This window comes from Rana temporaria, chromosome 12 (assembly GCF_905171775.1).
Source record: "Rana temporaria chromosome 12, aRanTem1.1, whole genome shotgun sequence".
Lineage (NCBI taxonomy): Eukaryota > Metazoa > Chordata > Amphibia > Anura > Ranidae > Rana > Rana temporaria.
Window position 1 is genome coordinate 75,722,649 of NC_053500.1, and position 24,624 is coordinate 75,747,272.

Genomic DNA, 24,624 nt, shown 5'->3' on the forward strand with positions numbered 1-24,624 from the left:
GCTTGAACATACTGTTTCTGGTCCTGTGACAACAACATTGCTTTGAAATATCAGTCCCTCAAATATTCTATGTAGATGTTCTTTATATTGCCTGTAATCATTTGGATACCACAGCTATAGTACAAACGGGAAAAGATAAGTGCATATGCACAAAGTGCTAAAAAATTTGATTGATGGAAAAGAATCAGTGTAAGCATGTGGTAATATGCAGTGACATACTCTCACAGTATGAATAGCACACTAGTCTAGACAGAATTTTATAATTAGAAATTGCAACAGGGCCTACTTTTGTACCTATTGAATGTGGATGCTTTTAAAGCTAGCTGGCACTACATTATACAATTGTCTTCTTTAATTTCATTTAGATTTACCTTAAACTATGTAGTGCAAGGACCTGCCTGATTGCATACAAATTGAAGTGTTTAGGTTTATCCATATTATACTGTTTTGGTAAATTTTAAAGGGTAATTGTATGAAGTATGGCCAACCTTAGTCTAGGTCAAAGTGTTTTTATGGTTGATGCATGGCTTACCAGATTTCAGTTCAGTTTCTGGCATCAAAATCTTCCCTGGAAACAGTAAGTGACTGGCAGCTAAAGAAATACACATTAATATGTACTAAGGGGGTTGGGTTGGGTTAGGGTTGAGTTGAAGGAAAGAAAAAATATTGATTTCAATCCCTCCCACAGCGCTATTGTGTTCTTCCGGTAGGGAGTGCAAAGTGCATTCCCCACCGGCAGAATAAAACAATCACTGCTGGCGGCTATAGCCGCTAGCAGCGATCGGGTGAAAAAAACAAGACAGGCTGGTTGTGCTGAAATCGATCGATGGATCAATATCAGTAAATCCAGGCTGCCCATAGACAGGTCGAAATCCGGCTGATTCCTGCTGAACTTGGCTGAAGCATGTAAAGCTCTCTTCGATTTAACTCTATACGAAAAGTCTTATGAAGATGACTAGATCGGCTGTCGCATAGGAAATTTGTACTGGCAGATCCATTAACAATCCATGTTAAGCTCTAAAGCCCTGTACGCACACTCGGTTTTCACGGCGGTAAAAAGTCTGCCGTGAAAACCGAGGGGAAAGCCGAGAACCCGGCAGGAAAACTGCCATAGAGCCTTGGCCGGGAATCCCAGCCGTGTGTATGCTCCATGGGCACTGCCTCGCAGTGTTTCCCATAGAGTATTAGTAAATCTGGCGGGGAAAAAAGCCGCCAGGAATCCTGACGGGAAAATGGAGAGCAGGTTCTCTATTTTCCCATCTGGATTCCCGTCTGTTTTCCTGACGGGAAAACTGCGAGGAAGCATACACACGTCCGGTTTTCTCGGCCAAAAGCTCTCCTGGCAGTTTTCCCGATGGGAAAACCGGTCGTGTGTACGAGGCTTAAGGTGACAGTTGGCACAAGGAAAAAGGTCAATGGTTGTATCTGCAATCTTGCTTGCTTGATTTATTGTGCAGGGAACCTCAAGAGCGAAGTATGAAAGCTGATATTTTTGGGTTTTTGAAGGTGCAGCCTTTGCAGCTGTTGTTTTTATCCTTCCTCTACTGCTTAATGCCTGTGTTCTGACAAAACGTAACAACATGGCCGTCGGTCTACGAATTTGACATGTTGTGTCCTGACATCGGCGCATGTGTGTGTGGTTTTCTGCAACAGCTGATCCCATATATCTGTATGGTTCGATATTCTGCCGGGTTTGACATTTTGTCGAAACGCCTGCATTCTCAAAGGAAAAGGTATGATGGCCTTGCACTTTAGAATGCGACTTGTACTCTGCTGATCTTGAGGGGGAACTCCACGCCAAATTTTAACCAAGAAACCGGCATTGGGTTAACCCCTCCAAGAGCATACCAGGCCCATGGGTCTGGTGCGGATATAAAGGGGAACCCCTTTTGGTGCGGATATAAAGGGGAACCCCTACGCCAAGTCATTCGACTTCAATGATATTCAATGGAGTGAAGTAGGATCAAAGTCGAACCAAAGTAGTACAGGGAGCATTTTCAAAGTCGCTCCGACATGTGTCGGACCAGTTTAGACGGCTCACATAGGGAAACATTCATTTTCACACGTCATGCGACATGAGCTCCCAATGTCGGAGCGTTTGTCGGACTAGTGTGAACCCGGCCTACAATGCAATAGTTTTTTTTACATAGAATGGAAAGGCATTAAAACACTTGCTGTGTTTTTTATTGCAGCCCCTGCCCCCTTTAAGGAGATTTACCCTTTCTTTAGGTCCTGGTGGCCACTTTCGCCAAGAGGAAAAGCAGAAGCTTGGAAAAAGTAAAAGTGAAAGAAAATCCCACATTTCGAGTTCTCACCAGAACAGGAATAGAGTGGAAATCTCCCAACAGGGACTCTAGACTCTGTAACCCTGGTGACAACCAGAGCTATCCCCCCACTCTGATGCCTCGTACACACGATCACGATTTCCAAAAGAAAACATTTTTTTTTCAGCGGGAAAACGGCTGAAATTTGTCTTGCATACACAAGGTCACACTAATCTTGTCTGAAATTCCGAACGTTAAGAACACGGTGACGTACAACACATACGATGAGCCGAGATCAATGAAGTTCAATAGGCAGTTCGGCTCTTCTGCTTGATTCTGAGCATGGACATTTTTTTGCGCGTTGTAATTATATATAAACGAACGCGATTCGCGATAGGAATTTTTCCTGTCCCAAAAATTGAGATCCTGCTCTCAATCTTTTCTTGGCAGGAAAACTGACAGAAAAAGTGTGATGGAGCATAAACATGATCGGTTTTCCTGACAAAAACCTCACATCGCACTTTTCCTGTCACGAAAACCGATCGTGTGTACGAGGCACGAGAGAGATTTTCTTTTACTTTCTGTTGGGACAGGAAATTAAGGGGGAAAAAACTGACAGGGGTTATAACCCTCCCTTAATCTATGCAAAATGGGAAAAAAAAGTTTTGGCTTTAGTTCTGCCTCAATTTGATGTACATGAAATTAGAAAGTGTTTTCTTTTTTTTATATAAATATAAAATTAATTTATTACAGATGTATATTCATAATAGTATCCTTTTACATTTACTTATGCACACATCAGAAGCGATGATCATTTGGTCATGTTTTGGTGTGTAATTTCAGTAATGGTTCTTGTCCCTTGACAATTATAGATTCGCTATTCTTATTAAGTGACACATGCTTTGCAAATCAATGTAAGATACCATTTCAAACACTGGTTGTTTTCCATTGAAGACAAGAGTTAAGCAAGTTAAAATATGTAAAAAAAAATTCCCCTAAATATGGTAAGATAACATTCAGAGTAGATTTGTTGTATTTCCTCCTTAAAAAAAGTAAGAACCTTCATAGAGGGACTGAAGTTTTAAAGTGATATTTATGGCTAACCTGTATTTCTTTCTCTTTTTAAACCTGTATTAAATCTGGATTTATATTATTCCAAGCCTGCCGTGGAGGAAGTGGTAAGAACCAAAGTCCGTTGTGCATGCCCTCAATCAGACAAGAAGACATGGAGATATGGCTTATTCATCATTGTTTTAATTTAACCATTATACAATTTAACCATTGTTTCTTCAGTTCGCTTGGTGGGCTTTGTGATGGTTCCCAGAATAATCCATGACATTTCTGCAATCTTTCATTTCATTCATTAATCCATCCTGATGCTTAGCAATTTCTGACCTAAAATTGCAGCTTCTCTCTGAATTGGATTCATTTGAGTTTTTTTTTTTTTTCCTCATCTATAAAGAGATTTGTTGTTATCTCCCAACTTCGCTCCCTTAGCTCCCTTTTGTGAATAAACAGGCAGTTCCCTTTTATTGGCCTGAAAAGCATATTTGAGATTTTATGTGTACAATCAAATTACAGAAACATCCCAATATACATAATTTGCAGGGGATAGTTGTTTAAAAGTGATAATGTGCCATTAGAGAAAAAGAACAAATAAATCACTATACATATTGAGAAAACGAATACAGGGGAGCTGCAATTTTAATATGGCTGTATCAGTTTAAAGATATAATATATAAATTGCAAAATTATATATGTATATCAGTTCATATACATATTTATGTGATTTGTGTATATTTAGTGTCATAGAATATGCTTAATTGTGAGTGGTTTTCTGTGTGATTACATAGCTTTTCACTTCTTCTGTGGTGCAGTATGCGTGCTGCGGATCATTGCTAAATGTCATACATTGTTATATGCATAGGCAGATGAACAAAGCTTTATATGTCTGTATACGTCTAGAAATGTATCTGTACAGTGATTACATTAGAGCAGGGATATGCAATTAGCGGACCTCCAGCTGTTTCAAAACTACAAGTCCCATCATGCCTCTGACTCTGGTGTCATGCTTGTGGCTGTCAGAGTCTTGCTATGCCTCATGAGAATTGTAGTTTTGCAACAGCTGGAGGTCCGCTAATTGCATATCCCCGCATTAGAGGTAGCATTAGATGAAAATCACATGCACAGATTATTGTTTATCTTTAATTCCTTTCCTTTTCTGTCTTTAATACAATATAACGCTATGACTGTTGGGAATAGGTAGAGTCCTGAAATAGCTTCTTAAGGGTGTTTTGTGATTAAAAAGTAAACAATTTGAAAGTATAAAAAAAATCCAAACTGACAAACTTTTTTACATCTGACCGCTAAAGTTGGCCATAGATGGTGGGATTTTCTTTCCTGCAACCACAGTCAGTGTTGACAGGGGAATGTTTCCTGCAGAGCTATTGTTCTGTCTTCACATGGGGGGAGGGGGGAGAACACACACTGATTATTGCCAGTGGCTATAGCCGCTGGCAATAATCGCATGAAAAATCAGACAGGCTGGTTGTACCCAATTTGAGTGATTGATCGATCGTCTTGGGTAGAATCGGCCTGCCCAGACATGGTTCAAATATTGGCCAGTCCCTGTTGAACCAGCCGAGATTCGGACCGTCTATGGCGGACTTAAGTGAACATGGACAGTATGATTGCAGAAACCCTTTAAACATTGCTAGTGACAGTTAGGCTGTGTATGGCATGACAGTGCTACAATAACCTGCTAATCTTACTTTTGCTAAAATTCATAACTAGATGCTGATGATCCCCTTTTCTATGTAAAAATGATATATTACGTCTTAGGAGTTTTAAGCTAATTGATCTACGCCAACCCTCTAGAATGAGTTGAAGGTGCTGTCTGGAAGTAGAGTTGCCAGTGTACATTTGGGTCTTGCAGCTTCCTCTAGCGACCTCTGGTGATGGTTTCAAAATAAGGTCATATAGGTTTAAAGCGGGGGTTCACCTGCAATTTTTTTTTTTTTTAAAAGCCAGCAGCTACAAATACAGCAGCTGCTGACTTTTAAAAAATAAACACTTCCCTGTCCAGTGCGTCTGCCGAAGCCGAGCGCCCATAAACATAAGAAGCTTCAAAACTCATGCAGAATTTTCACTATTCTCCTCCTACAATAAGTCTCTATGCTATACATGCTGTAAAGAGATTGTGTCTTCAGATGGATCCTCTCCATGCTTAAAATATATGACAGCCATTTGCCAGTTTGAAGGCTATGAGTGACTTTGTTTTTATATTCGTTTTTTTACAGAACATGTTAACATTTTTGAATTGGATCAGAGTTCTTTAATATCTTATACTGGTATATGAGGGGGATGTGAAATATGAGGAGAATTGAAAAAGAGGAAAAAAGCAAGCACATAGTATTGAAATGTAAAAGGGGGCCATTATTAGTCCATAATGTATATCCTGATAAAATTCTGTCTCCAACCCGAATGACATATGCACAGTGGAGAGCAAACACTTAGGATAATGCTCTTCTAAGAGTTAAGCCAACTCTATACATAGTTGCATTGAAAAAAAGACACAAATACAATCCCATATACACAATCCTTCACTGACAGTTGATACAGAGGAAGGCAAAAAAAAACAACAAAGCATGATCCAATTTGCTACAGCAAGGGACAAATGTCCTTCCTGATTTCAGCTTCCGGCACTGCGTCGCTTTAACTAACATTTGCGCGGTCGTGCGACGTGGCTCCTAAACAAAATTGACGTCCTTTTCCCCCCACAAATAGAGCTTTATTTTGGTGGTATTTGATCACCTCTGCGGTTTTTATTTTTTGCTCTATAAACAAAAAAAGAGCGACATTAAAAAAAATATATATATTTTTTTTACTTGTTGCTATAATAAATATCCCAATTTAAAAAAAAAAAAATTCTCAGTTAAGGCCAATACGTATTTTTCAACGTATTTTTGTAAAAAAAAAAATCGCAATAAGCGTCTGGTTTGCGCAAAGGTACACGCATTGGCTCTTCAGCGATGCGCCGGGACAGTGTTTACCCGCTGCGCCCCCCCCCCAGAGGCGCGCGCGGGTAATGCACATAAAAGGACGTCTAAAGACGTCCACTTGGCACTTGAGAGCCGCGCTGTTGACGTCTTTTGTCAATAGCGCGGGTCTCAAGTGGTTAATGCAATCTACTGAGTTGGCCAGAACCACCTCTGGAGGGAGTCTATTCCACATTTTCACAGTTCTTACTGTGAAGAAGCCTTTCAGTATTTGGAGATATATTTTTTTTCCTCTAGACATAAAGAGTGCCCCCTTGTCCTCTGTGATGACCTTAACGTGAATAACCCAACACCAAGTTCACTATATGGATCACTTATGTATTTGTACATGTTGATCATATCCCCCCTTATTGTCCTCTTCTCAAGAGTGAATAGATTCAGTTCCTCTAATCTTTCCTCATAGCTGAGCTCCTCCATGCCTCTTATCAGTTTGGTTGCCCTTCTCTGCACTTTCTCCAGTTCCCCGATATCCTTTTTGAGAACTGGTGCCCAAAACTGAACTTCATATTCCAGATGAGGTCTTACTAATGATTTGTACAGGGGCAAAATGATATCTCACTCCCTGGAGTCCATACCTCTCCTAATACAAGAAAGGACTTTGCTCGCTTTGGAAACCACAGCTTGGCATTGCATGCCATTATTAAGCTTATGATTTACCAAAACACCCAGATCCTTCTCCACCATGGATTCCCCCAGTCGTACTCCCCTAGTATGTATGACGCATGCATATTCTTAGCCCCCAAGTGCATAACATTACATTTATCAACATCAAACCTCATTTGCCACTTCGTTGCCCAATTAGACAGAGCATTGAGGTTGGCTTGTAAATTGGAAACATCCATTCCACTGCATAGCAAGAAAAAAAACTGAAAAAGCTCCTCCAAGTGCAGTATTCAATAAACAATGTAATCACACAGACAAGGGGGCACTCGCATAAGCAGGGCCGGTGCAAGGATTTTTGCCAACTCAGGCGAAGGTGCATTTTGCCGCCTCCCCCCCCCCTGCATGCACGCATAGTGCCGCAAAAACGTCAGTAAAGTGCCGCTAAAATGGCGGTGCTTTACTGCCGACGGCGCAATGCCCTAGTTTGCTGCTGCGCTGCCTGGCTTTGGGGTTCCCCTAATTGCAAGTCTCCTCTCTGTCTTGTCTTGTCCTCCACAGAAACCTCACCTAATTTTACATTACACAGCACCGCACCTCTGGACCCCTTTTGCATTATACAGCACCGCACCTCTGGATCCCTTTTGCATTTTACATCATCGCACCTCTGGATCCCTTTTACATTACAGAGCACCGCACCTCTGGAACCCTTTTTCATTACACAGCACCGCACCTCTGGACCCCTTTTACATTACACAGCACTGCACCTCTGGACCCCTTTTACATTACACAGCACCGTACCTCTGGACCCCTTTTGCATTTTACAGCACCGCACCTCTGGAACCCTTTTACATTACACAGCACCGCACCTCTGGAACCCTTTTGCATTACACAGCACCGCATCTCTGGACCCCTTTTGCATTTTACAGCACCGCACCTCTGGAACCCTTTTACATTATACAGCACCCTGCACATCTGGACCCCTTTACATTACACAGCACCGCACCTCTGGACCACTTTTACATTACACAGCAACACTCTGCACCCCTAGACCCCTTTAGATTTACACAGACACCCCCCCCAGCTCTGTCCCTTCCTACATTAATCATGCAGATGGAGAGACAGTGAGCAGCGCTGAACAGAGGGCAATCACCTGCTGGTTTACTTACGTTGGCTTCAGCAGCTGAGAGCTCTCTACTCAGCACTGCTCACTGTCTCTCTCTCTCCCCTGCTTACCCTGCTGCTGGATGCTTCAGATGTAGAAAACCAAATTTGGCCCCGCCGTGCTGTAAACACAGCATCATTTCCCATACGGCCAATCACCACAGAGGCACAGCGCCTCCCACTCCGCCGCCCGCCAATCGCGCACAAATGAGCCTAGAAAAAAAAACATTTCCCCGCCGGGCGGCGCCAAATAGAGGGGCCGGGAGGCAGACCACCAGGAGCCTGAGGGAAGTGCCGTGGCTATAGTGCGGGAGGCGGCGAAGGGCGGATTTTAATTTTTCCAGAGCAGGGAGCTTTTTTTTGGCGCCCCCCCCCCCCCCCAGGGCTGGCACTGGCGCCGTAAGGCAAGTGCCCATGTTGCCTTGCGCTAGCGCCGGCCCTGCACATAAGGAGTAAAGAATTGGGCTCATCTGGTATTGATCAAGCATTCCGGTGGATCACACAAGCGCCCAGGATCTACATGTCAGGCAGCCGGAAGATGGATACTGAACGCCGGTCCTCCTCTGTCGCTACTGAGCAGATCTCTTTGATAGAACGCAGTGTGTACCGCAGCGCTGGAGTGTGACTTTACCGGAAAAGGGAGTAAACAACGTGTTTCAGAGCATGCGCAATGTGAGAAACAGATATGCACGCATGTCTGTTTCTCGTATCGTGCATGCTCTGAAACTGGAACTATTTTGCTGTCCAGAGCCCATGAACAGTAAATATTTAGGCTGTCAGCAGATCGTCCTTTACATTTTCGGCACAGTGACAAAAAATAGAGAGCAGTTGAGCATGTGCAGATTAGGGTGAGATACTAGAGTTAAAAATTATAGGCACTTATTTTTGATGCTTTACATAGCTATACCTGCAAAAGGGGCCACTCTGAAGAGGTCTAGCAGGACTTAATTTTCTGACAAAAGTTCCACTTTAATGAATACCCCTGCAAACAGTAGACATCATAGGTATACAACCATCTATGGTGTTATTCCACAAAGGTTGCAGTACACAATCATAAGTGCAGTACACATATGACCAATCAGAATCTCTCTTGTTTTCTATTTGATTGGATACCCATAAGAGTTACCACACCCCTTTGAATAGGACCATTAATATTTTTTATTCTTCTGGTTGACACAGTGTTCCAACCCCTTTATAATGTCACACCTCCATTTCCAGCTATCCAGCCAATTCTACTATCAACAAGACTCTGTAGTGGTTACACCTGATGAGTTAGATAACGATGAAGGTCAGGTTGCTATGATTGCTGTTCAGTCTGTAAGTATAAATCTGGCCTCATAATAAAAGAGAAGCATAGCCACCGTTTCTGATACTTTCTTTCTCTAAAATAAATAAGGCAAATGGAGGTTGTGATGAACATTTTAGGTCTCTGAACATTATCTTTAAAACACCTTTTCATCAGGGTGAGTATGTTTGTTGCTCAGGGATAATATGGTTCTTTGGGCTGTCAGAAAGACACAAAAAATGGTGGAGTGCTTGCATCTGGACTGTGGTTCTGTGGTTCTTATTTCTTCACAAACACCTCTTTGCACCTGGTGAACATGTGATGGAACATCCTGCCATATATCTTCTTGTCCAAAACAATCTCATCTTTATTGTAAGACATTGTAACTTTTTTTTCTGGTTTTCTCCTTTTTCTGCAGTTTAATTTTGGAGATGTTGTGGTCCACCAGGCCATTCATACAATTGAATATTGTTTGGGGTGCGTTTCCAACACAGCTTCTTATCTTCGACTTTGGGCCTTGAGTTTGGCCCATGCCCGTAAGTAACAAAATGTATTATTTTAGTGTAATGTTTTTGTTTGTTCAAATGTATGAGTTAACCTTGAACCCAAACTTTACTTTTTTTGTAAATGGTAATCAGGATGTGATGTGCCTATATGTTGTGTAGGGTATTGAATGTTTGAGGTGGAACTATGGCCACTCATTAAAAACAAAATGTTTTGAAGCAGTTAATTATAAGTGCATCTGCATTTTACAGTTTTCTCTTAGTCTCTCTGTAAGGGTCCCAAAAATACTTGTTGATTCTGCCAGTGAAGTCCACTTAATGCAGCTTCCTGCTACAGCACCCCTGCCCTCGGAGCCCTCTGATGTGGCCCTCGACCTCAAACCAGGGAACCACATGCCCATGTTCTGGCATAGTGGGTCTTCAAGCTCAGAATGGGATCATAGGGGGTTTCCAACCCGCATTCCAACCGCATCAGAGTGCATGGAGCCGGTGCCAACAGAGGAGAAAGCAGGTGGTCAAGAAGGGTGCAGGAGCCGCATAAGCCATACTTTTCTGTAGTACTTTGCCTGGGACCTTTCTAGCAGCCTGGAGAGCATTGTCAGCAGAAGCAGGAAGAGAGGAAAAGGTCAGTGTATTATTAAATACACTGCACTTTTGCAATGGACATATTAGCGCTTATAAAAGAAGGGTTATTAGGCTGCTTTCACACTGATCTGTAGGTGCAGCACAGTGCACCTGTGGCTTAGCAGCACTGAGCCATAGACTTTCAGAAAGTGAACCATACCCGTAAGATATAATAGAGGTCTATGGCAAATCACAGCTAACCCGCAGGAACACCACAGGCGCGGTGCAGATAAACTGCAGCACATCAGTGTGAAAGCAGCCTTCTAGGGGGCTTAGGACAGTAAGGGCTCGTTAAATGTTCCTTTTTTGGGGGCGGTAATACCCCATAGTTCATTGTGGCTCATGACCATTTACCAAATCACTTGGGAAGGTTAAGCACCCCTGTGCTACAGTGTGATGAGTATATGTTGCAGAGGGGCATAGCATTGAAACTGCTGATTCCCAAACTTGTAGCTCATCAATCAACACCTGGTCAGTGTCCGAGAGGGAGAGCATGTGAGATGCAAATGATGGACAGAGTTGCTTGGGATTATCTGTTCAATACTTACAAACACATTGGCTTCGGCAACAAGTTGATGAAGTGGATAGCTTCGCTTTATAATGATCCCTGTGTGAAAATTAAGGTTAACGACACCTACTCCGAAGCGATAAAAATACGAAATGGAACCAGACAAGGCTGCCCCCTCTCTCCCTTACTATTTATCTTGACACTAGAAGCCTTAATTAAGACTATACATTTTCAGATGACAATTCATGGACTTAACATTAATAACAGAGACTACAAAACGGCAGCATACACCGACGATTTACTTTTCTATGTAACACAACCCCACATTTCTATACCCAATCTAAACAAATGCTTCCAACACTTTAAATTCTTCTAAAAAAAAAAAATTAACCAGAAAAAAACAAAGCATTGAATCTTGCCCTCGCTAGAAAAACAGGACAACTAACAACGAAAAACTGCCCCTATAAATGGGGGAAAAAATTAAATATTTAGGCATGAAATTAATTCCAAAAATAGACTATCTCCATAACCACTTCCAGCCTTTACTGAAAAAAATACCTAAAAAATTGGAACCCTAAACATTTCTCATGGTTTGGCAGAGCCACTATTGTAAAAATTATGTTTTTTGCCTAGACTACTGTACTTATTTCATGCCCTGCCAATAGACATACCTTCCACCTTTAAAATATTAATAATGGCCCAGAAAAACGTTATTTGGGCAAACAAGACCACGCATCCAAATAGATCTACTTCACCTTCCCAAATTAAAAAAGAGGAATGGGTATGCCTGACTTTAAAAATACTATTACGCTACACACCTAACAAGGATAATAGATTGGCACTGCCATAATAAAAACAAAGACTGGGTAGATCTTGAAATGCTCTTGGTCCACTTTACAAAACGCAACTCCTACCTTGGACAAACCCTTCAAATTACCCAATATCAATAAAAAAAAACCACTATTAAACATTACAAATACTTCACTACCTTGCCAAGCCCAATGACTCCAATAATAACCCCGATTTTTCTTCCAGAATAAATAATAAAACTCTGACCCTAAAAAAGTAAACTCCCCTTTGCAAGCGGTAATCCACAGCGGTAATATAAAAACCTTTTCATGCTTAGGAAAAGAACTTGACAATAACACTTTAACCTTTTGGTCATATCTGTAAATACATGATTTTATCCAGAACAATAAACGAAAAGACTGTCAAGAGACCTCAGACAATTTGAAAAATTTATGCTTTGAACAAAAACCTGTACGTAAGGTAACATCAATGTCTTATAATTGGATCTCTCAGCCAACCCCTGACAAATTCAAAACAATCTGGGAGGATGAACTTCCAATTTAAATTTCAGATGAAAAATTGGAAAAAGCTGCGGTCTTCACCCATAAATGTTCTCTGAGTACCAGAATACAAGAAGTCTCATATAGAATACGTACTCATTGGTACATCACCCATGCTAAAATAAAAAATTGGTCTCCCCAAGTTCTGGACGTGGAGTGTCACACACATTACCAACACGCAACTTAAATTGGATATAGCTTGCTGTCTACTCCATCTAAACGATTTCTCCTACAGAAAGTACAAAAAGAAGCACTGATACCACAGCTATGGAAAACAAAAGACACGCCATCTATAAAAGACTGGCTTCTAAAAGTTAATTACATTTACCAGTTGGAAGAAACAATCGCCGATAAGAGAGAAAACGCATCGCATTTCCATAAAACTTGGAGGCTTTGGAATTTATTTACCATCTCAGATTCTTTCAAGAATCTAATGGCAGCTTAAAATACATTCTAGTTTGTCAAACAACAGTTTAAATCCAATATGACAACTTTAGTTGCACATAAAATGCCGCTTGAAGCATTTCTGTCAAAAAGGTATAATACCTGTCTTCCTGGTTTACCGTTATCACCATTTTCACTATTACTCCAATATCTTTCAAACTACGGTAAATAACTACAGTAAATAATACCCAGCCCACATCTCACTACGATGCTATCTTTGGAAAGCTACATTTGACTTAATATTTTAGTTTTTCTGTATTCCTCTTATATCTAATAGAAATGTACGTTTTATACCAATTTAACCGGCATTTTTCATATCATTGTTCATAAACACTGTTTATACATACTTTGTACCTGATATAAATGTAGAATGTTTACTTTATTGTATCTTCTCATTTTACAAAATAAATCTTTATTGAGGGAAAAAAACTGTACTACCACTAGTGTGCCCTAGGCGGCAGCCTAGTGTGCCTAGTGGTAGTACCGGCCCTGCTTTTAGTATTACTTACATTTTCCTGCTGAGGGTACTGTAGTAATGGGATCCCAGTGACAAGAATCATTGGGGGAGAATTGATGCAGTACATTTTTTGTCTTGAGGGTTAAGGTTTTTTGCCTTCCTCTGGATCAACTGTGGGTATGGAGTTGGGTGTATGGGATTGTATTGTGTTTTTTTATTTTGTTTGTTTATTTTTTTGTGGTTGAACTGGATGGACTTGTGTCTTTTTTCAACCTGACTAACTATGTAACTATGTAAAAAGGTGAGGTTTACCGTCCTTTCCTTCAAATATTTTAGAGAAGTTGAGGTAGGGAGGCTGTAGATAGATACCTTTTTATTAACCAGAATGACAGCTTGAACATTTTTGCATATCCTTGAATAGCACTCCCACCAATAGGACTTTTTGGTGATTCAGCCAAGAAACTAGGTCCATTTCACAGAGGGAAAACTTGATGTGTTTTTTTTCTGTAGAAAACTGAGCAATTGTCCTATTGGTACCAAAAATAATTTCCAGCATGTTGGAAAATAACAATTCTTTCAAACCTTTGGCAGCACTTATTCTTTTTTCACATTTCTGTTTTGTTGCAACTGATGAATTAATCGCATCCCTGTCTTTTATTATTTATTTGCTAGCCTTATTTTTAAATGGTTGCCAACTAACAGAAATATGCATTTACGAATTAAAAATTTGAAACAATAAAATATGTATAGCAGCGACTCTTTCACAGGTTTGTTGTGGTATTGTAGTAAATAAGGGAATAAATATTACTTAGTAGGTGATCAAGGAGTAGATATAGGTAATTTTCGTTGTTAATACACTGAGTAGTGTCATGCCGACACTATTGGCTAGATTCAGGTAGGGAGGCGCATCTTTCATGCGGCGTAGCGTATCGTATTTACGCTACGCCGCCGTAAGTCAGAGAGGCAAGTGCTGTATTCACAAAGCACTTGCCTCCTAAGTTACGGCGGCATAGCTTAAATGGGCCCGGCGTAAGCGCGCCTAATTCAAATGAGGATGAGGGGGCGTGTTTTATGTAAATGGGTGGTGACCCGACGTGATTGATGTTTTTTTACGAACGGCGCATGCGTTGTCCGTGTACATATCCCAGTGTGCATTGCAACACTTGTAAAATTTTCAAATTTCGACGCGGGAACGACGGCCATACTTAACATTGACTAGGCCAGCTATTTGTTCGACTAACTTTACGCCGGAAAAAGCCATACGTAAACGATGTAAAAAAAATGCGCCGGTCGCACGTACGTTTCTGAATCAGCGTATCTAGTCATTTACATATTCTACGCCGAACTCAACAGAAGCACCACCTAGCGACCAGCGTAAATATTGCACCCTAAGATACGACGGCGTAGGAGACTTTTGCCGCTCGTATCTTAGCCTAATTTAAGCGTATCTGGTTTCCAGAATACACTTAAATTTAGGACGGCGTAGATTCAGAGTTACGACGGCGTAGCTACTGATACGCCGGCGTAAAGCTTTCTGAATCCAGCTATACAGTATGTATCAGAATTGTTGATACTAAGCTTAGAACAACCCAATCACATATCTAAAATGTATAATTCAAGCACATACCTGTAAAGAAGAGACCAAATACTTGCCATTCCTGCTGCCTGTGCTTCTAAACTGGGCTCTGTATGAATTCTTTTGTTGGCCTTGCATCATTATAGGACACGGTAATGATGTTGAGGTCAGCAGGATGAACGAGTGAGAGGTAAAGGGAACTTGATGGATCAGCACTCCTGGTTTTCCAGTGAGCTTTTGGAGATCATTTATCAACATAAATTTTACTTATTTGATAAGCTTTAAATTAATTGCACTGTGGAATAGTTTATACAGCAGTTCTAGCAGATTGTATTTTTACATACAACTACCATGAGTAAACTGATTCATGCTTGATATCAGCCTGGATTCTGGCAATATCTTACTATTCTTTTATTGTCCAGTCAGTAGACCATGGTAGTCTTTTTTATGTAACAGTCTGCCTAGAATTGCGTTTTTACACTCCTAAGTCTTAAATTATTGCCTGTAGGTCTGCCAGAAAATAACCCAACACATAACTGTAATCCATGAAAAAAAAGGTCTGGAATTCAGAAGAGAGATAAAGCTAAAGAGCTGGAGAGTTACCGGGCTGGTTCTAAAACAGTTTGTTCCTCAAATTGGCTTATATTGTGCAATGATGGGGGGAATTACAGTGGAATAAAATGAAAAAATAGCACAGTAAGATCAGTATTAATAGAGAAGAAAGGGAATGGAAAAAACAAACACACATACTCGCCTCTATGCAATAACTGTCCCCCCACCAGCTCTAAGCCTGAAAACTGAGTGATCATATGACCTCCGATTTACTAATTTCTTAGTCTGCTCTGAGCAGAGACCGGTGACTCTGTCTCTGTTCTCTGCTATGCCCCTCATTGGAGCGCCAGGCTTGAGGGGGGTGGGACCTGCTGGCTCAGGCTCTCAGCAGTGGCTCAGCCGAGCCAGCTGCCAATCAGGCATCGATGTGGATCCTGATATGGTTGGCATCCTTCCAGAGCTAAAGCCTGCTGTCGGCTGATTCTGGGTCACAGGAGAGCACAAGTAAGTGCACTCCTGTGACCCACAAGAGAGGTATGCCCCAAAAAAATTTGGCCATACTTCTGTTTTAATTGCATTACAACTAAGGGAAAAAAAAGAAACGTGGACAAATGAGATACGGTCTTCCATTAACCTTAAAACAGCAAATTATGTTTCAAATACTTTACTATGACTGGGTTTCCCCATTTGTCACTATATTAAAAGAACCAACATCAAATGAACAAACCCTACCTAGGCTAGAGGTTCCATTTCTTTGTTTTTTGTAGGATCAATTTACAGCATGCAAACAGTTTGAAAGTAAACCCTCTTATAATGTGGACTGTCGGGGCGAATTGTATTAGGAAAGATGTTAAGCCAGTTGGCATTTGGGAGTTGAGTTCTGTCAGAAATCTTCTAAATTACAGATAGGGGAGATATTGGTGCAATACATTTTAAGTATTGATGTTTAATCTTATTAGCTCTCTTTTATAAATATGTATTCTCTAAATTCATTTTTTTTTCTTTCCCCTAGAGCTCTCTGAGGTCCTCTGGACTATGGTGATGCATATGGGCCTACATGTAAAAAATCTAGGTGGAGGCATTCTCCTGGTATTTGTGTTTGCAGCATTCTCTGCACTGACTATTGCCATTCTGCTTATCATGGAGGGACTGTCGGCTTTCCTGCATGCCCTCCGTCTGCACTGGTAAGTCTTGAAACCCCTTGCCTTTGTCATGTCTTTCGTAGCAGTATTAAGAGTATAAGAATCTCCACTCCTGAGCCAGCCTGTGCTTCCAGTAAGTAAATAAAACTTCCTATCTTTGTGCAAGAGAATTGCTCCTTCATGCTGCCCGACCTGTAGCTTGACTCATCATAAAGGCTCAGGCAGCTGACAAACTATAATGGTGAGGAATTAAAGAGGAGTTCCACCCAAAAATGGAACTTCCGCTTTACGTGAAGGTGACCCCCTGACATGAAACATTTGGCATGTCATTTTTTTTGGGTGGGGGGCGTAGCGGATACCCTCTTTAGGGGCATCCAGCTCCCACTTCCTCCCAGGGCTCCGCAGCACCAGAAGGAAGTTCACCTCTCCCCCCTCCCTCCGTGCAATCTTCTGGAAAACGTCACAGGTCCCAGAAGATTCACTGGCCAATTACAGCACGTGGCTTGTGCAGTGTGTACCCGGCTGTGAATTCACAGCCGGGTGCCCAGTCACGAACCCTGCACCGAGGAGAGGGAGCGGGACTTTGTTCACCCGAATCACTGGACCGTGGAACAGATGAGTGTCAGATTTATTAAAAGTCAGCAGCTACACTTTTTGTAGTTGCTAACTTTTATATGGGTGGAACTGCGCTTTAAGGCCACACTAGGATGGCAATTATTCCCTGTGGATCATCTTGTTACTGTCCCCAGCTGCCTACATTTCCACTTAAGTTCCCACACCTCACCTGCATGATGAAACAAAGCTAGAAACCTGAAAAATGCTGATCCTGCCTTGTATATAAGGGACAGTAAAAGGAAAAATCTTCTTCATGTAGGTAAATGTTCCATTGACTTATTGGCAGTGCAGACATTATTTTATTCTATTTTTTAAAAAATTTCAGGAGCCCTATTTGGGGTCTTTGGTGAAATATTAGGGGTCTAAACAGAATGTAAACAAATGTATATCTGTGTTTTTTTAAAGTTGTGCCACGTATAGACGATCGGACATTCCGACCACAAAACCGTGGATAAATTTCCGGCGGCTGTTGGCTCAAACTTATCTTGCATACACACGGTTACACAATTGTTGTCGGAAATTCCGAACGTCAAGAAGGCGGTGACGCACAATACTACGACGAGCCGAGAATAATGATATTCCGTGATTTCCCGAGCATGTGTCAAACTGATTCCAAGCATGCGTAGGATTTTTGTACGTTGAATTGTGTACACACAGTCGGAATTTCCAAAAAACAACTTATTTTGTCGGAAAATTTGAGAACCAGCTCTCAAATTTTTGTTGTCGGAAATTCCGACAGCAAATGTCCGATGGAGCATATACACGGTCGGATTTTCCAACGAGAAGCTTGCATCAAATTCCGATCGGCATAAAAATGCAGAAAATAACATCACTAAGTGCTGACGGCCTTTCTTATTATATTCAATTAAATCAGTAATTCTGCTTGGGTAGCATAAATACACAACTAATAGGCATCACGTATTATACTTATTTTGTGGGGTTTTTTTGTTTTTTGTTTTTTTTTTAACAAAACACGGGGACTATTTCTACACAGTTTTAGTTTTTCATACAAGGTGTGATGGATTGGAAAAACAAGCCACTAGATTGGCCAAGAGCCTTTTGGGGTTTTATAAACATTTTAAAATAGTCTGATCTGGAAGAAGTGAGAGTTGCAGGGAACCAAAGAGATTGACACAATGTGAAGTGAAAGCTTCCCAGCTGGTTTACATATCAGTCCCAGATCAGTACTGCAATAGCCAGGCAGCTGGCATTTTCAGAGGGTTGCAGTGCAGCCCTTGTACCCTTCTCATGACAGATAGTACTGGTAGAAGTAATGTGATCAAAGCAGCCCTTTATGACACACACAATTTACAGTCCAGTCAGAGGATGCATGTCCCGTGTCCCTTCTAGTGATTGCGTGAGCACACCGCTTTTCAGCTGCTCTAATTAAAGCTGAGAATTTCAGTGAAACCCAAGACTGTGGGACATTGCTGTCATTCTTCCAGCACATGGAAGAAACATAGTAGCAGCATATTGCAGCTGTCTCCTGTGCGCTGCCTACACCAGTGTCACATATAATAATCACCTCACCTGCCTTGCTTCAAAAAGTACGATGAATGAAGCTGCAGATCGCTTTTTCTGCAATCCTGGATATGCATTTTTAGTCCGTTCCTCCCAGGAATATTGTTGGTAAATTACATTGGTCCTAATACCATTGCTTTACACATAAGCTATTTTACTGGCAAAGTCCAGGTTAAAAAACTAAAAACCCACAACCAAATTTTTTTTTTTTTATGGTTCTTAAGGGAACCCAAGGTTTGTTCTCGGACAAAAGTGTAAAGCTGGCCAATTTCAATCAGTGTGTCGCTGTCCCTGATCAACACATTTTCCAGCATGTATTGTATATGCATGTAATGTGCTGAGGATGGGAGCAGCAGTGGGAGTGTGTAGAGTGGGGGGTCGCAGCATAACAAGTGCAGAATTACCATCACAGGTTTACTATCCACACAGAAAAAATGTGTATACAGGCCATTGTGATTTTCTGGGGGAGAGAGAGAAAAGATGAACAGTTATGATAGCACTTCATGAATACCAAGCCCAGCAGCACTGCGCAGTTCCTTATACGGGGACACAGTCCAGCTCTTCCAAACTTGCAGCAAATTGACTTTTCCCTTATTTGGATCTGGCTACAGAGATTCATGGCATAACTCCAGCATGCTTGCCGTGCTACACACATAACATTTTATCATGTGCTGATGAAAGCTCAAATCGTATGTCAAGGCAAAAAAACTTTTGCTGTACACCCCTGCTGTAAATGCATGTTTCCCTGTGTTTTAGTTTTTTAAATGGCCTGCAAGTACAGAAAAATACCTGTTTCCCTGCCAGAAATGCACTTTGCTGCTAAGTTCTGTTGTGGGCTGACAACACACAGCATGTTATGGCCTGATTGGTGTCAGCCCTCCCAGGGTTTATTTGCTAGAAAAAAAGAGCAATATTGTGGCGCAAAATCAATAGCTGAGTAAGCAAGCAGGAAGTCTCTTGATGATAACAAATAGTTCATGTAGTATATACAAGTATATACGTAAGCAGTCCAATGGAAAATGTTCTTGTCTAGTGAAGTTAATATGAATAAATTAAAAAGCATCGGCTATCCTGAGGCCTTGTACACACTGTCGGACAAAACCGATGAGAATGGTCCGACGGACCGTTTTCATCAGTTCACCGCTGAAGTGGTCTGATGTGTGTACACACCATCAGTTCAAAATCCGATTGTGTCAGAACGCGGTGACGTAAAACACAATGACGTGCTGGAAAAAACGAAGTTCAATGCTTCCAAGCATGCGTCGACTTGATTCTGAACATGCGCGGGTTTTGAACCGATGCTTTTCTGTACTAATTATCGGTTTGGACCGATCGGGCAGCGGTCTATCGGTTCGGTTTTGAAGCATGTTTTAAAATTTTGGACCAAAGGAAAACAGACTGATGGGCTATACACACGGTTTAAACCGATGAAACTGAACCTCGGTCCATTCTCATCGTTTTTGTCCGACCGTGTGTACGGGGCCTTAGAGTAAGCAAGCTCTGGGTGAGAAAAGAGTGGAAGGGAGAAGGAAGCGCCAGCTCAGTGTAGTGATGAATCAATCCATTTAATATAAGATTAAAATGCACTTACACAATGCAAGTGAGTGTCCAAGTTGAGGTAGGAGGGAAGGATTCTGTCCCAATTAGTCTATCGGTCTAGCGCTCTCCGCGGAGATGTTTCATCCAGTTGCAGGCTCCATAGGCATCCTGTGGCCACCAGAAAATGAAACCAGCGTGGAACGCGGGCAGAAATTACGTCACCGGATGGCCACGATCATACAGGAGAACAGCTCTTGCTCCTTCTACAGAGGCCTGTAGAAATGCAGAATTGCGTATATGTGTATATAAGTTCAAGAGAAGGATTAAATCATATAAGAAAATAGTGATAGTATTTCATGACCGTTTCAGGCTGTATAGATAGTGCCCTTCCTCAGAAGAAAGAAAGGGGAAGAGAAGGAAGTTCCAGCTCAGTGCAGAGTTTTAGCAATCCATTTAATAGTAGGTTAAAAATGCACTTACACAATGCAAGTGAGTATCCAGCTCAGTAGATGGAGGGTCAGTGGAAGGAAGATGTGTGTCAGTCAGTCCGATGTGGCCCCCGTCTCTACAACCTTACATATATAGTCATACAAGCATCAACTAATCGCATGCAAAAGAAGCAATTTAATACCATATATACAACAGATCTGAAAGCATGATGAATAGTGATTGTTTAATAGGTGTTGTCAGTCTCCTTCATTAAAATGGGATGCACTGTGGAAGAGCATCTACAAGTTAGAAGGCTGGCCTTTAGCCAGCCTGTATTTGTAGGAGGTGTCTGGGCGGGTATATCTTCTCCCATTCCTCGGACAGGTCCCTCGTTGGTTAATTTCCTGGTTCCAACCCACCCATATCTTTCTATTTTCATATACATTATACTTAGGCTATGCCATCCTTTAGGTGTACCGACCATCAAGACCACGGCACACCCCAGGTCATTGCTGTTAGGGTTATCGCATTTTTAGTGAAGACTCCGACTGCGATTAAAAAAAAAAAGAATCTGTCCATACACAATAAAATATACATGAACAACAATCTATTACAGAAAATGGTATCAATCAAAATCAGAATTTAATCCATGAGGTTGTGATGTATTTAAACGGTGTATCCGGTATACTTCATGTTTTCTCAAAGCTAACTCTTTGTTTTATATATGTATGTTTTATATATGTATAATTATCTATATACACACATACACACACACACGTGTGTGTGATTTTACATAGCTGACCCATACTATAGCCATAAGGCTACAGTGCGTGGTCGGCAAAATGGAACACATAAGATTGAAAGGAAACCTCATCTTAGTGGGTCACAATGAGTCTGAGCCAGGTTCATGTGTGCTCTCTCATTCACTGTTGTCTTCAGCGGTATCTTTCTGCACAGATTTATTTTAGACTGGGTTCATACCATTGCGAATTGGATGCGTGTTTCTCTGTATCCAATTCGCATGTCAGGAGATTGTGACTGGCTCTCAATGGAACCGGCTCACACATCTCCGGAGTGAATTGCACAGGGGTCCTGTGCGTCTTTTGGTCCATTTCAGGTCCGAATTCAGCCAAAAATTTGGACTGTAATCAGACCTGAAACAAATGCATCGGTCCCCTGCCGTGAGCCCCTTCGTACTGCATTGTGATTTATATAACTGACATGGAATATGTGAGACTTTGTAAATCATCTATATTTGCGCGACTGTACCAAAAAATGAGTTGACTGGTTTATATTGGTTAGAGTGCAGATTTTCCATGTCCTACTAAATAAAGTGTCTGTTACTACCACAGTCTTACAGGTTGATATACAAAGAAATGTATATATATATTTTTTGCACATATCCTCTTTACATATTATTCTTTCTCTTTTGCAGGGTGGAATTTCAGAATAAGTTCTACATTGGAACAGGCTTCAAATTCTTGCCGTTTTCATTTGAGTGCATTCGAGAGGGCAAATTTGATGACTGATGTTGTATTAAATGTGTTCCTCACCCTCCCTATATTGTTTTCCTGTCCTAGTGCATTGGTGTGACGCCTCATCCATCAAACTTTACAGACACCCTGTCCTAAACAGACCACTAATTTGCCAGAGACCTCTCTGTTCAGTCAATGGTCTACTAAAAAATGGAGGATGGGAAGCTCGCTATGAGGAGTTGGCAAAATCACATGGCAAATGTAGATTGAAAATACCAGTTTCATAATTTGCAGATCGAAATGTCAATGCCTACACATGTGCGTTTTCTTTTGCTGTTCTTATCATGTTCTACCTCATTATTTGTTCACTAATGATACACGGTAGTAATTCTATTATTGCAGTAATATCCTCACACAATTATGCTTCATAATTGTCAAAACCGTGTTATTTCCTTGATTACGTCATTGATTTTGAGGATGGTGGGGGGGGGTTGGGTTGGTCTGACATAACAGTAGTATTTATTTACATTTCTTGTAAATGTACCCAAGGAGATTGGTTATCAATACATTTAAGTCCATGCTGTTAACCATGTTACTGTGATAAATATTTGCCACTTTGATTTGTGTTTTTTTCTATAGAATTGGAAAGACCATTTGCAATTTGTCAATTTTACAAAAACATTATAAAACAATATAAAAATGGTTTACGAATATGAGATTTTTAGATGAAATGGTGCACCCATCTTCCATTTTGCTCAAACATACGAGCAACCATTCGAGGGCAGAACAACTGTTGTCCATAGGAATGAATTAGATTCTTCCTTTTAACCTAAAATATTGACAGTTTTGTATAAACTGCAAAATGGAATCCAGTTTGAACTCAAATGGTTGCTTTCACTTTAAGTAGAAGACAGGTAAACACTTAACTGACGCTCGTTTGAACCTTATTGAAGTCCTAAGAGGGTAACAAAGTTTGAGCAATTTACGTACAAGGAGCTTGACCCATTGTAGCCAGAAACCATCACTGTCCCTATATTGTTTACATTAGTAATGTCACACTGTAATAATAGATGAGCTTGTTGTGACCCTGTTTTTGATGCTGTGAATCGGTGAATGAAGTCTCCCTGCTTCTGGAAATAAATCTGTAATTTATGACAACCAGGACCTTGTGTGCATTTTTACTGTTATTTTCCTAAGGGACCTAGAATAATTCTGGGCCAATTTATTTCACTTGTTTTATTTGGATCCACTTGCCGACCAGCCACCACAGTAATACTGCGGCAGGTTGGCTCGGCAGTGCCTGCTGTGACACCACTGAGAAAGCCTTGCATTACTGTGTGGAGTTATGACTGTCAGAGATGAACTTCCATGCCTGTTTGTATAGACAATATAGCTAAGAAATAAGGCTGCATTCACACCCAGGCAGAATGATTTTTCTTTGACTATGATCAGCTCAGGGGGAAGGGAGAGCTAAAACAATGCCTGAAAAAAGTGCACAAACACTTGATTTTTCATGTGTTCCAATGCAAGTCGATGGGACCAAAACACCCAATTCTGCCTGAAAAGTATCTCATGTAGCTTTTGGATCATCAGGCTTCAATCTTCAGACACCTAAGCACTCATATGTGAACAGACACTTTTGAAACGTGTGATTTTTGGATGTTGATCGCTTTGGATCTCCAGGCTGTGCTCACACTATTGCGATTTGGATGCTGGTTTCCCCACATCCAATTTGCATAGCAGGAGAATGTGACTTGCTCTCTATGGAGGCGATTCTACATCTCTGCAGCGGCTCCGGTGTGAATTGCACAGGAGTCCTGTACGTCTTTTGGTCCGATCCAGGTCCGTATTCAGCCCAAAATGCAGAATGGAAATGCCCCGGACTCCTGCTGTGAGCTGCGTTCTGAAGAGTGAACTCGGCCTCTAGCTACAAAAAGCTCAGGTGTCAATGGGGCCTAAATTTTACCATATTTATCCATGTATATACTGAACCAAGAACATTATGAGTCTCTGCTGACCCAGATCACATAATTCATATTAATCTACCCAATGTATATGCAGGGCCGTTTGAAGGAATTTGGGGGCCCCAAGCAAAATGGACATGGAGGCCCCCAAGCCCCTGCCCCCCCCCCCCGCACGCACAGCCTACAGGAACCACAGCATAGCGATACAGTTTACGTTCACCCACACGTTATATAAATAAAAAATGTTTACAGTGCAAATACTGCTGTTGCATATAATTTTCCGCAGCAAACGTGTGTAGCTGAATTGTGAGTGTTCTGCATGGAATGCAGGGGTTAGATATGTCCTGGGGAGAGGGAAGAGATAGATATGTGTTGGGGGCAGAGGCGGTCGGTGCTCAAATTTGTTTGGGGGGGGGGGGCACAAACTGATTCTAAAAAATAGAAACATCAAATGCAGCCACCGTGCCCCATCAAATGCAGCCACCGTGCCCCATCAAATGCAGCCACCGTGCCCCATCAAATGCAGCCCCCGTGCCCCATCAAATGCAGCCCCCG

General features: G+C 41.4%; 1 protein-coding gene across 7 annotated transcripts in view; it reads left to right on the top strand.

Moving 5' to 3' along the window:
• ATP6V0A1 (ATPase H+ transporting V0 subunit a1) overlaps positions 1-23,266 on the top strand; it is a 145,284-nt gene extending 122,018 nt beyond the window's left edge. For 3 of the 7 annotated variants that reach the window (XM_040331000.1, XM_040331004.1, XM_040331002.1), the window contains 4 exons: positions 3,425-3,442; positions 9,790-9,907; positions 16,397-16,568; positions 22,066-23,266. In XM_040331000.1, the coding sequence (XP_040186934.1) occupies positions 3,425-3,442; positions 9,790-9,907; positions 16,397-16,568; positions 22,066-22,159 (402 nt within the window). In that variant the 3' untranslated portion in view covers positions 22,160-23,266. Of the gene's footprint in view, positions 1-3,424; positions 3,443-9,304; positions 9,404-9,789; positions 9,908-16,396; positions 16,569-22,065 lie in introns of all 7 variants that reach the window. The other 4 variants (XM_040330998.1, XM_040330999.1, XM_040331001.1 and 1 more) reach the window with 2 other exon arrangements.
• The last annotated feature ends 1,358 nt before the right edge of the window (positions 23,267-24,624 follow it).